At 31.8% G+C, this 14762-nt stretch overlaps 1 protein-coding gene across 8 annotated transcripts in view; it reads right to left on the reverse strand.

Annotated features, from left to right (window-relative positions):
• GRIK2 (glutamate ionotropic receptor kainate type subunit 2) overlaps window positions 1-14762 on the reverse strand; it is a 357308-nt gene that overhangs the window by 140866 nt on the left and 201680 nt on the right. For all 8 annotated transcript variants that reach the window (XM_015622177.2, XM_015622179.1, XM_015622175.1 and 5 more), the window contains one exon: window positions 6787-6993. In XM_015622177.2, coding sequence (XP_015477663.1) covers window positions 6787-6993 — 207 coding nt within the window. The remainder of the gene's footprint in view (window positions 1-6786; window positions 6994-14762) is intronic.

The raw sequence follows: 14762 nt of genomic DNA on the forward strand, positions 1-14762 counted from the left end.
ATCCTGGATCCAATCTGTTCCTAATCATTACTGTAAGCATAGATGATGCTTGAGCTAAAGCATTATTGTTTGGAGTTTCATTTGAAAAACTTAATGCCACTGCCTCTATTGGTTATGCTTTACTTTGCTGGCAGCACAGTGAAAGTTAATTACAACTATTCACTGCACAATATTTCTCTGTAACAGAAAACATCATTTTATAAACCCAAGTGCATTAGACAGAGATGTCCATCATACCCTAACTGTAAAAGAGCAATACATAGGCATATTGCAGCTAAACAAACAAGAAAGCAACACTCACTTACTCTTACTGTTAAGAAATTTCAAGTAAACTATCCCTGGAGTACAGATTTCCAGAAAAAAATCCACACAACTCAGAGCATTTAAAAGACCCTACTGATAAAGTCCTCTGCCACCTTTGATGTGAAATTGCTCCAAATGTAGTTAAAATTTTTCATCTAGTTTCTTTGGGAAACCTAGGATATGATTAGTTAAAAAAATAATAAATTAACATTTCTAACCCTTTGGGAAAAATTATATACTTTATTATTCTCTATGCCTTACTGTAATATTAGAAATTCTACTGCGTCTTCCTTTACTAAATGCAAACTGTCTGGAAGTTCCTTGTTCTTTGGAAAACAAATTGTTCACCTACAACTGCTGTTATACTGGAAACTACATCTTCATCTCTCCTGTACTTGAAATCATTAACAGTTTAATGGAGAATTCGTATATGCACATATATGATCCTTGATGAATTAATACACAGTTTTGCAAACTTGATCTAAACTTCTGAGCTAGGATTTCTTTGGCATGTTAGATTACTGATTTTCTTCCATTTCTGAGAAACTTTTTGTAGATTTATGCATCTCTGCCTGAAGTTCAGTTTTTACATAACTTTTGCTGAGTTAGAATCTGTTTGCACATTTTTCCATGGAATATCATACATAACCTTTATTAGATTGTGACAAAGCAGCATGAAAACTGTCATCTTGGGAGCATAGAGATGAATGTTAAACTGTTGGTTTGAAATTAAATTGCATTGTCTTGTAGAAGAGCATCTCTTTGATCTTTTACTTTGAAACAAAGAAATAAAAAAGGAAGAGGAAGTGCATAGTATAGCATATTTGAGTGAATTACATTGATAAATTCAGACATGAAAAATATTTGATGAGAGGTTTTGTGAGTCTATGAATATATACCTTTGATTTAAGTGAAAAACAGGATTTCAAGCAACAGTGGAGATATGACTGCTTGCTTTTCAGGGACACACTGATGCTTATTCAGCTTGGGACAAATTACTTTGGAAATAAAAGGTCAGAGCATTTGAAGTTGTGGATTAATGAATTAGCAATTAGACTGAAAAGCACTAAAAGGACAAGTGATATTTTGTGGCATATTACAAATTATCATAAGAAATTATCCTATGACCCCAGGACATGTTTCACACAGAAATGAAATGCTACTTTGATGAGGAAAGAAACATGCAAACAATAAAAACTGGAAGCCAATATGAATATTTAAAACAGTACAAACACACATGAAAGGTATGTTATGGACACTTAACAACTAAAGAGTCACGGATATATCATAACACAGCATAACCGGAAGAAGTTGGAATATATTTTTAAATATTAAATAATGCAAATTTATAGCTTTATTTAAAGAGATGATTGTGCTAGTATTCCAACATAGCTTAATAAATGTAACTAATAATGATTACTGGAAAGTCAGAGAAGAGAGCTTCAGCACAGAATAGTAATTTATCTGCAAGGTAAATAAATAAATACCAAGGATAAAAATGCACTCAAAAGAGATGGCTTTCAAATAGCTAAACAGAAAAATGGGGAAAGAGATAAATTATAAACAAAACATAAAAAGCTGAAAATACAAACAGATAAGGAAAATAAAACTGAAATACAACAGCAGCATTTATTTTATTATACTTTTTTATTTTATTTTAAAGAGAGAACAGGAAAAAGTGAATTATGTCTTATTCTTTTTAGGAGAGTAAGTAAAAATAAATAAAATGCCAAGATATTAGAAAACTGATATTAAGACAGGGTTAGTGGAAATCAGCAGTCGTTCAGCTTACTGTCTATCTATATTCACCAGAGTTGCTGGTTCAAGCAACAATAGCCCGACTGCAGATTTGCCAAAGCACTGTGATGTTTATGGTCTATTACCCCTTAAAACATCACTTTCCCAAAGCATCACAGATAAAACTTATCATATATAGAAAACCTTTAGCTTGAGTGAAATTTTTGTCATATGACACTTGAGATGCAGTTGCAGAATAGTAATTAAAACAGTTTTAATTTGTTCCACTGTTAAAATGAGGAAGCCATGTAGCAGACATGGCGCTTTAAAGAGCACCAATAGTCCACAGATGTTATTGTTGAACCCATTTAATGATCATGAGAAGAGGAACATTGTCCCTTCCTCCCTTCCTTCCTTCCTTCCTTCCGCCACTTCCACCACTTCCGCCACTTCCGCCACTTCCTTCCGCCACTTCCTTCCTGCCTTCCTGCCTTCCTTCCTTCCTTCCTTCCTTCCTGCCTTCCTGCCTTCCTTCCTTCCTTCCTGCCTTCCTTCCTTCCTTCCTGCCTTCCTGCCTTCCTGCCTTCCTGCCTTCCTGCCTTCCTGCCTTCCTGCCTTCCCTCTAATTACCTATTAAATAAATATGAATGTTTTGATTAGCATATGTCTCTATATGGTAGAGCTAAGTATGAAGGAAAGAGGGAGTCCAAACAATGTGATGAAATGACATTTGAAATGGACGAAAGAGAAAAGAAAAAGGTGGAAGAAAGTAAAATTTCACTGACTCAAAAAGGAAGGAACCAAACATCTACAGAGTCAGTTATTAGAAGTTTTTTTTAATCACTTTTACAAAATAATGTAAAGGCCTTGGTTATAAGTGTTTTATAAGATTATAAGGAACATAATTTAAAATACGAGAAAGAAAGTAACAGGTTTTTTGGAGGAAAAATCACCAACAATATTAAAACCTATTATATAAACATCTATTATTTTATTAAAAAAATAAAAAGCTACTATTATTTTTAGAAATGTATTTGATATGTATTGATTTTGAAAAATTTATATTGATTTTGAAAAATTCAAAATATACTGAAGTAAAAAACATTGTCTAAAGTAAAATCAGACTAAATAGCTCTTTCTAAATGTTCAACTGTGTAAAATTCCTCCAAGCTGAAAATTCTATTCTTAGATACAAAGAAAAGCTCTGATTTAATCCTCACATATGATCAAAGAGTAATCATGATCTAAACATTGGACCTTTTATGTAATTATTTATGAATCATAATAGATCTGCAAGCCTTGGAGTCTATTTGTAATGCATAAGCTTTGTGCTGTTGAAGAATCATTCAAATAACCCCCTAAAAAAGTTATTTTTCTTCATGTATATATAATAACAAATTATTTCCCAGTGGATTTTTCATTTATAGCTTTGTCAAAGTATAAAACAGTTATTTTATCCTGTTTTGGAACCCAACCTAAGGATTTTTTTAAGTAATTTTGGATCTGTAAAGTATAATATCTTATTTTCTAAAAATAAAACTACATATGTTCATTCGAGCTGTCTGCATTATCTATATTTGAATATAATTTACATGCTTAAACTATATGTCTCATGCAATATAATACAGTGACATGACAACTTTTACCACTTAAGAACAACCTGAAATTCTCCAGAATTTATGATTTGGTTCAAAACCTATTCAATAAATCTGTCCTTTCATAAAGTTTTTGAACCAAAGGCAGCAAGTCAGTATGAAGAATCCCCTTTTTATGAAGAATTCACCCATAAAGAATGGAGATACCTGGAACTTAGCTCCTCCTCTCTCAAATATGCAACACACATATCTTGAACTAACCTGAGAAGAGGGTAAAATACTCAATGAAAAATCGTGGCAAAGAAATCAGAGCACTTAAATGGAAAAGTTCAATTCAAAATTTATTCATAGAGAAATGTAATCTGTATTTGCTGTCCTAGCTAATATTTGTCTTACATTTGCAACTCTAGAGACCAATGTCTTTTTCCCAAGAAGAATTTGTTGTCAGCTGTCAAAGGGAAGGAATCATTGAACTAATATTCACTGCCAGAATTTACCACAAATTCAAGAAACAGCTACTTATTGCTTGGAGACTGTTATAAGAATACAGATGTGAATGCTAAGTAAAACAGTCAAGGAAAGAAGAATCACGAGCAAACTATGGGAAAGCAGATTGAAAACAGACAGAACCTGATGTAAACACTTCAGTCTCTGTTTATACCATAAAATTTAAATCCTTAGACTGACATGATATGCTGAGGTCAACTCAGATAGCATTATCTTTATTTCGTTTAGACTTTCAAGCCCTAGCACTTATGCAAAGTGACTAAGTACTGATTTAAACAGTTTATTTAAATCTTAGATTTTATTTGGTACTTTTAATCTTTATATAAATGGTGCATTTTCCTTTCTACACATATAATATACCAAAATTATCTATTTTATTTATTCTTGGATTATGCATATTACATATTACATACACATATATGCATATGTATTGCAAACCTATATACTACAGCATAGTGACCTTTCTCTCTGAACTTAACTGACTGACAGATAAAACAAAAACAGATAAAAATAATTTCTAAAAACATTTTTCAATAGTTTTAAGTGCTATGGAAACTTCAGGAACCATCTCTATTCTGTAGTCTATTTCAATTAGAAATTCTAGTTGAAAAATATAGGATCATTTCATCTTGCAAAAATAAATAAATTGAGCTTATTGAATTACTTTATAGGAAAGAAAACCTTTTGACAATTTAAAAATATTCTCTAAGGGAAAAGAAAGACTGGAAAGATAAAAGGATCATGTCAAGTACTAATCATACGGAAACACCCAATGTGATAACTGTCTATCTGTAGTTATTCACTAAATTCTTGCGCCTCACTTTTGAGGTCTGAAGTCTTGCTTGCTAGTAAAATGCACCAATAACATGCATGTAAATAAAGGGCATGGGTGTATAAATAAATTGCATGCATTCAAATAGATTATAAAGTAAGAATTGATAAAGCCAGAGAAAAATTTAAAGCAAAAATTTTAACAAGTGAGAAATTGAGAGAGACTAGTAAAAGTTATGGTCCAGATCAGAAAGTTGGACTACCTCTTTCATGTGTACTAACACAGTCTCTAAACTTTTCTGACCCCTAAGTAAAAATCATTTGAATAGAATAAAAAGAAATAAATAAAGATAAATTTTAATCTATGTTTAGTTGTATATTATTTATGGGAAAAAGAATACATGTTTCATTCCATGTTATCAAGAGGAAAGATGGGGAGAGCTACTTTTTCACACACCTTACTTCTGTAACTTGTTCAAATGGATTTAATTTCAAGATTGTCTTAGGAGTGTAAAACTTAGGAGGCCATACTAGTGTTTTCTTCAGAATGCTTTAAGGCTGAATAAGAAGTGTATAAAAATGTGATTTATATTTGCTTCTGAATAAATACTTCCACAATATTTGCCTCAATCATGGAATATGAGTTCCAGATGAGGATGCTACCTAGCAAGCATCAAATATAATAGTTGAACAGGCCTATGCACTTATTCATGTGTAAAAATGCCCATTTATAGAGGTGGGCAGAGAGTCCAGCAATATAAGTTTGCTTTCTATGTGTGTGTAGTAGGTATGATAAATACACACATTTAAAGATACCATAATTATAATACTCCCACGCATTCTTCTTAAAAGTGTGAAGCCAGGCATAATCAACATCTGTTGCAACACCAATACCAGATTATCATTTACTAGAAAAGCATGAAGAACAACCCTCCTAGTAAATATGAATGTTTTGATTAGCACATGTTCTGCCCATCTGCTGAAATCTTAAAGCAAATTGCAACAAGATAAGCAAATATTTTTTCAAGCTATTCATGCAGTTTTTGAGATCATTAAGAGGTTCCACTTGAATTAACTACAGTCTTCTCTTCTATTTAAAATGACAGTGATGTGCAGAATATGTTTCATCTCAATCTTTGACCTCATGCCTATAGAGAAAATGCTATCAAGCAATTCACCCAAATAAATGCAGAAAGGAACAATGACATAATTGTTAAATTTACAAAAATGTTTCTGAGACTGCATGACCAACTGAGAAAGCACACTTTGAAGAACCTAAAATAATGCCTCCCTAGATCACTTACAATTGATTGTAACGTGATCTGGTGTGACATTGCTTTGTTCCATCAGTTGACATTTTTGTCTTACTTCGTGCACTTTATTGTTAACATTTCAAGAGAGATGAATATCAAACAATGTGGGTGTTTACACTACACACACAGAAATTTATCTAAGACAAAAATCTCAGGTCCACTATCAGAAAAAGGAGACCTGACTCGTATTGCTGTAGCAAATTTTGTTATAAAACAAAACAAAAAAAATTTTGTTATAAAAAAAATGATGTTATAAAGGCCTATACATTTGTACTCAAAAATAAATTCTGAATACTAATTATTTCTTATTTTGGGCTAGACATATGCTACACAGGAGCTAAACCAAAACAAACACTGCCTATGGGCAAAACAGAGATGATTTATTTTACAAATTCTACACTAAAGAAATAATGGATACCAATCTACTTGCATTAATTCTTAAAACATCTGCATGTTGAAAACAGTAATATTCAAATGGCATTATCATAAAAGTTTTACAATTTTAATAGACAGATTTGAAACCTAAATGCATAGTTGAAAGCTTGTAAAAGTTAACTTACATGATCAATTAGTTCACGAACCATTCCATTCCACTGTCCGCTGGCATCTTCTTGGGCTCCATATTTTCCATCTTCCACCAGTCTAATCTCATAGGAAAACCCAAGGATAGTAGACAGCTCCCGGAGGAGGTCTATGCAATAACCTTCAAAACGATCATTTCCATACAAGGGTTTGTCAGACTTCTTGAACATAACATATGGCTCTTCCTGTAAGAATTGAGAAGACAGAATGGATAATGAATGTCCCCACACTTTTCTTCTCATTTTTGCCTTAAGTAGTAGACACTCATATGCTTATATATGCATACACTCATGATATCACTCCCTGTACAAAGAAATAATATGAAAACCAGAATCCTTTTAGCTTTGGCTGTGTGTGTCTAAAATCTTCAATGTCTTTTCAAAGATTCTCTTTATCATTTTATTTTTTGGAAAGAAAATGCACTCTGAACACTGTACACATGTCTTCAAGGAACGCATATATTCACTAAATTTAAATGCAATTGCATTATACAGTAATACAAAATGTATTGTTTTGATAGACAATGTAAGCCTTTTAAAATTCAGAAAAAATGTGCTTTGGCAACTGAAAAAAATGTCATTAAAACTCCAAACACTGATCAAATATTTTAGGTATTGGATTTTACACTTCTATTTATACAAGTATTTAAACTTTTTTCTCAATGCTTTGTTAGGCAAAGCATAAAAAAACCCAAGGGAGTAGGAAAGTCAGTGAAAGCACCTACTTCTCTATCATCTCAAGTTATAGGCTTACAAGACTGCAGCAAAACCTGAAAACATTTACTCAAAAAGTAAATTCTATAATAGAAATTCCATGGAAACTGAATTAAATTTCTTTAAGCATTTCTCTTCTGATGTTTAAATCAAATTCCAATATAATTTTTTTTGCATTAAGTGGAGTGCAAACAGACAGCAAACAAATTAAGATTGGCAGAATAATTGTAATTATAGGAAGAAAATTTACATTTAGTAAAACAGTATTTTTGTATCTCTTTATCAGTATAGGATGGCCTTTCTCAAATAGACAATTAAAGGGAAAAATACAAAAAACAATTGGTAGTTTTCCACTATAGTATGGAACCAATATTCAAGCTGTGTTTGTTAGGTTAAATATGCAAGTCTGTCTTTGCTCACTTTTGGGGTAGACTCTTTTCATTTTTTAATAATGAAAAAGAAAAAGAACCAAGTAAGTAAGTAAGTATGTAAGTAATACAAATAATAGTATATTTAATCATTGCACCAAACACAAGAGTCAGTGAATAATCTGGTAAACTCTGCAGTGCAACTTAAGAAAATGTTTACAGTCCTAAATCCCCACATCAGCACTCAGTGAGGTTAAAGGCATCTCATTCCACAGGCACGTGACAGCTTTAGTAAGTAAAGACTCCTAATGTAATCTTCTGCCTTGAGTTTTCCCATGATTTGAACATTATATCCACATAAAACTGGAACTTTAGTAGATAAGATTTTGCCTGAAGAAATGAAAAGGAGAATGCAGGGAAGAATATTGTTCTTGAAAGAGCTGTTTTATACTCCTATTCAAATTAGTAAGGTTACAGCCATATTTTTTAAAAAAGTACATCACTGATCTTCATACAATTAGCAAAGAAAAAACATTGAATAAAGTGTCCAGCCAAACTACTAGGATGTTTTGACAGAAATTTCTCAAACAACAAACAAATAAATGACTCCAGAAGAGCTCTTCAAGATATAGTATTGACAAGAACAAAGACCTAGCAGAAAACATGAAAGCTGAAAGCAATTTAAATGACAAGGTTCACTGAATAATTCTTGAGAAGCAGAGATGGTATCAGAGCAAAAAAAACCTATGGGAAAATAGGTGTAAATAAGCTGGGGAAATTGGTATTAAATATCTCAAAGATAACAACTATAAGGAAAACATTTTTTTCAGGTGAAATGACAATTCCTTAAGGAAAGCACACCACTGGCCAAGCAGATGTCATGCTAAGACAAAGCGCAGTGTGCTTTTTTTTTTTCTAGGGTGGCAGCAATTTTCTTCACATTAACTACTGTGGTTTGGATTTGTACTCAAATCAGCATTATAACACAGGAATATTTTCATTACTGCTAAGTACTGCTTATACAGTGTCACAGCCTGTTCTGCAGGCATGAAGGAATTCCAATGTAGCTTGGTATGCTCATGTGCACAGATCCAAGACCTTTGCTCTCAGATTTTTTCAGATATTTGCAGTCTTACACATCCCCCAGTCTCTGGAATCTTGGCAAGATCCTTGATAACTTTTTTGTCCCTGTCTTCCATTCCAAGCAATCCCTAGTTATCAGGGACAAAATTTAAATATTGCAATATCAAGGAGAAAGTATAATTTCCAATTTATGCTTTTTTAAAAATTCTTAATAAGGATATTCTTCATTGAGCAATTCAGATCATTGATACATTCCTACACATTTTTCTATCAGATCATTATAGAAATCCTCAGACATTTTATCTGTTCTGCTGATGCTTTTTTATATTTTGTTAGAAAAATAAAAAAAATCTTGCAACCCTTTCTGGAATTGTTAGCTCCAGCTCCCTACTCATTTATATTCTTTACTCTGGCCAGCTGGGATAAGGGCTACAATAGTATCTGTACTACTATTTAATGATTTTCAACTTCTGCTGAGGAGACTGATCAATAAGCTATTAATACTCTCTTAATGCTTTTCCAATCCTACATTCAGTAATTTCTTACTGGTACTTGCTACTTTTTCTTGTTATTCTACTGTACAAAATATTTGTTTTTTCTCTTCCAACATTTACTTGCTATATAAAGTGATTTCTAGCTTAACTTGAACAGGGTTGGTGTTGGCAGCTTCATCTGTAATAGCTCTGGTTAATCCCAACCTAGTTTTCTTTTTCCTCAAGTAATACACATGCTAAATACTGGTCATGGCATTCAGGTATTCTGGACAAGTGCAGACAAAGGGTTATACATGTTTTAATTGCTCAAGCTTTAAATTTGTAGAATGGGCTAATGTAAAACTGGTTGCTAAACATACACTCAGGAAAGTCTCTACGCATTAAAAGTACAATCATCATTGCTTCTTGGTGGATTATCACTTCCACCAAAATCTTGCACTAGGACAATTATCACTGATTAGGTAGACAGAGTTTTTAAACTGAGTAATATGTAGATTGACAGCTGCTTTGTACTTTAACATTGTTCACAATTTATTTTTTTTCCTTCCATTCCTGAAGAAATGACCCTTAAAAATTACTAGACCACATAACAAAAGGAGTATTTGAAATCAGTTTCAGTTGAAATTAAGTCTTTCAAACTGATCAAATCTCCCTAGAAAAACAGAGAAACACTTTCCATTACCACTTTTATTATTTCTTGGAATGGCATGAGTAGCTTGAAACTATAACTGAATAAACACTGACTATAGACATTGCAACTCTAAATTAACATCAGGGCAGTTTATTACATAATTTTAAGATCAAAGTCATCATTTAATGTTTCATAAGAAATGTCTTCAGTGAAGAGGGATACAGAAGAGCCCCATCCCAAGCCAGGTAAGCACTAAAAGTGAGAATGCAAACAAACTTGTAAATGCAACAAATTATTTTTCTGAGAAAATTTACTGAAAAGTAAACTTAGCTAAAATACTGCAAATAAAGGTATGGCTACAAGGAACAGTGGAATCACAGGCATATTAAAAACTATGTCTGCAAATAGAAGATAAATCTCTGAAAATTAATTATTACTGTAACTTTTACAGACTGGTTTAAGTTTTAAAAATGTACAGCTAGTGTTTGAATGAAAGCACACATTCTAAAAAAAAAAAAATCTCTGCTAATTTCTCTTTTTCTTTTCAGATTTGAACAATAAATATTTCCATGAATTATTCCTGTGAGGTATATTGTATTTCAACGACAAAGATATTATTGGAAATTACAACAAGTTTCATATTTCAAATTCTTTTTTTTTTATTTATATTAAGCAAACATGTAAATTTTTCCTTAATAATTTCAACGTGGAAGAACATATTTTCAATTAATCTAGAATTTTTTGCAAACAGTATTGGGAAAAAGAAAACAAAAAAAAAAAATCAATAAAAAATGAAATAATGATAAAATGGGGAAAACCACTTGAAAAATTTCCATTCTTTGAACAGAGATTTTAATTATTAGCTTCTGTTCACCAGAAAGTGGGATACTGGAGCGTTAAAAGACTGACATAGCTTCTTAACATGTATATGAGATATAAGGAATACACAATAGTTTTTCACAGCAGGCAGTCAAAATTCTAGTGCAAGAGGTGAATCAATCCACTATCAATCAAAACAATTCATGGGTAAACCATCTTTATAAAGATGACAGGTGAATTTATTCTTTTAATTTTAATATTCTTTTAATATATATTAATTTAAAGTTTGGCCATTGAAAACTCATGTTTGAGTATCCAAGAGAAAAGAGAGAGAAATTATGCACTAGTCATTTGAGAAAGTAGCATATATCAATAAAATACAGTGTGGGAACACTATACTTTGAGCTAACTAAAATTCTTTTTAAATTTATGATAAATATTCCTCCTAATTCCTTTAAATTCTATTCCTATTTCAAACCAATTTTTTTTAAGGGAAGTACAATAAAAGGTAATTTCACTTTTCAAATGCAAAGTAACAAAAAACTACTAAATTTGAGAACAGCGCACACCTTTCATAACTTTCACACATTTCTTGGAAAAATTAAACTTGACAACTGTGAGCTTTTCTGAGCTTTGATGTAAGCAGATACAGAAGAGTACATAAAAGCTACACAGGAAAAGAAAACAAGCATTTACTTCAGCAGAACAGGGCAAATGAACCAGTATGACAATATGTACAGACTGGTATGAAATTAGAATTAAAAAAAAAAATCCCTAAGTACCATGCACATATCTTTATAAACATGGAGACTGAATTCCAAAGTTGAAACTCTTTCTTATTGGAAGTAGAATATATATAGGAACAAAAATATTTAGATACTTACATCTAAAGTCTAAAGAGAAGAAATGTTTCAGAATTCTGGTGGGAATTTAGGAGAATCAAATAATAAGAAATCCTTATTACTGAAGTTGGAAATTAGTTTTCTTTAGGTTTTTCGTTTGGTTTGTTTTTTCTAAATGTAGAATATTCATAAAGTCAACTTTTTTAAATGAAAAAGGAATTCTGAAGTTTCAATGCAGATGGTTTTAAAATAAAAGAAAACAGTAGTATCAAAAAGATTGATATATCCAAAGCTATGGTTATAAAAGATAAAAACACCATACTTATTATTTTTAAAATGTTTCCCCCACTTCCCTAAAAAAACCTGTATATCTCCCTATTGGGCATGTTCAGCTGGTGTTTGGGGCTGCTATGGGATCAGAACTTGGAAACCAGACACATTTCTCCAAAAAAACTACATGTACATAAATTCCTAGACAGGGTGAAGTCCTGACAAAGCCCTGTCCCTTTCCAGAATAGACCCCTGAATTGTTGAGAAACCAAGGAATAATTTTTCAGCTACATACCTGCAAAATGCATTATGAAGGATTCAAGACAGAGCTGTGTGCTCTGTCCTTACTTAAAACAGATGAATTTATGAATCACAGTTTATATTTTATTATTTTCCCCATCAGTATATTTTCCTCTTCTAGAGACTCAGCCATCCCTGAAAATGCAGGGCATACTTAACAGCTGTAAAATCTTAATGACTGCAGACTAAAGGAGCAAATAGATACTGCTCTGAATTTCAGAAATAGAATTAAAAATAAAAGAAAGACTGGGATATTTAAATGGGAAGTGAGCATTAGAGCAAACTACAGAGAAAAATGTTTAAGGCTCCACAGCTGCCAATATACTATAGACTATTGTAGGGAATTCTTAAAGTGAAAATAACATCATAGAAAAACCATATGGACAGCTTATATGATAGAATTGTCTTTTCTTTTTTCATTTAAGCAAGATTTTGCAGACTCAGAGAAGGAGAGAAAAGGAAGCTGATTATGTAGTAGGTATATTTCTAGGGGCTTTAGCATTCTATATTGTTTCCTTGCATTGCCACAAAATGAATATTCAGTAATATGCTTTCTGTCCAACAGAAACGTACTTTTTAAGCATAAAAAAGATAGAACTACCAAATTAAGCTAGTACATGTGTTTCTGCACCAAAAATGGTTTGGGTCTTTTTGCTATTCCAAGTACAGCTCTTCCAATTTATACCACTTATTCTGAGTGCCATTCTTCATAGCTGAAAAGAGTAACTGCAATTACCAGAATTTTTACTAAACAATAACTGAAGTAAAAAAGGCAGCTACAAGCGAGCAAGTTGTAACACCAATTTAAAGTTTTTTCTTTTTTTTTTTTATTGCATTATTTAGATACCTGCAAAGATGGACACTTTTAAAAAACCACTAACCAAAAGTTAACTCTTAAGAGAAAGGATATCCCTGATTGCAGAAAGCAGCTTTTCCCTCAGATCTCAGGAGTCTTTTGCTAGCTTTGCCAGATTAAAATCAGTGCTCATTGGCATCAGTGCCATTTATATTTGTGCAATTTACCATTTCTAGGGCTAATTATTTCAATCAAAATCATGTTAGTATCACTGTATAAAAGCAATACTTAGAGTATATTAACTCAAACCTCATCAACAGGCAGATGTTAAAACACAAACAAGCTTGAAACACCCTAAATTATTGAGTGTTTCTTCTGTAATCTTGTGGGGATTGATCCTTGCTGCAGTTTTGTTATCACTGATCTGGAATCAAGCATACAATGACGGCAATTGAAGAGTGCAGACACAAAGGCTGGTTCATTACAGAGTAACAAAGGGAACAGGTCACTTGCGGAGACAGGACAGTATTCTGTAAAGCTGTAATTCTAACAGCAATTAGGTTCAATGAATTACATATCAGTGAAAAGCTTCAAGAAAAATCCTGGGCAGGATATCTGGGTACAAAGCAACAGCAGTATAGAGGGCATGGGAGGTCAATTGGAATTATTAATAAAATTTACTTGATAATGTAGTTGTTACATGTAGGAAACTTGTGAAATAAATGATTGTTTTCTTATCCTGTGGGAAGTCAATGGAAAGAAAATTGACAAGTTAATACCCTAGAAGATATACTTTTACTATAAGAGAATATATGACATTTATTTATATTTCATTAAAAAAAGAAACAAGGGATTATAAATTTATAAACTAAATTATAACTATAGTGTACCATTACTATAATTAATAGTACAAGAGAAAGTTGTGATAAATCTCTGCTGGTCTTAGCATAACAAGAAATTAGATCTGAAAGTGAGTCAGATGTATATCTGTATATGCTATATATGCAGCTTTATATGGTATGTATTTTTCAATTAGTGAATTAAATGAAACAAAGGATTTCAGATTTTCTACCACTTTTAAACAGACCATAAAAGCGTTGGAAAAGTTACCCATGGAATGAAATTCTATGACTTATGTTACATAAAAGGTTAAAAGCACACTTGCATTTGTGTCTATGCACCTGTAAAAATTCATTCTAGATTGAAATGTCATAATATATGTTGGTAGGTAAGAACTTCTTAATAAAGTATACAATTGCAAGAAAGCGGATCCTTTTTTAATACCTGCAAATTCATGATAATGGTGGCAGCAGACAAACACAGCAAACAAACTTCTGGAAAATTTTAAATTTGCATGGAAATTAAAATTACTATTACAGAATTACTGCAAGGAAATAAATGAACAGTTATTTTTACTTAAATAGTTGTATTTAATTATAATTTAAAAATACCTCATTCACTGCTGTGAATCTGCCAACAGTGAAAATTTTAAAAAAGTTACTCAAATTGTTTCTTCTGATATAGTTCAAAGGACAAATCAATTAAATATCTGTATAACAAAAAATTTTGTCTCAATAATTGAGTAATGACAATGTTAAATAAATGTTAAATACTTTGCTCTTTCCTTTGAGGTGTTAG

This window comes from Parus major, chromosome 3 (assembly GCF_001522545.3).
Source record: "Parus major isolate Abel chromosome 3, Parus_major1.1, whole genome shotgun sequence".
Lineage (NCBI taxonomy): Eukaryota > Metazoa > Chordata > Aves > Passeriformes > Paridae > Parus > Parus major.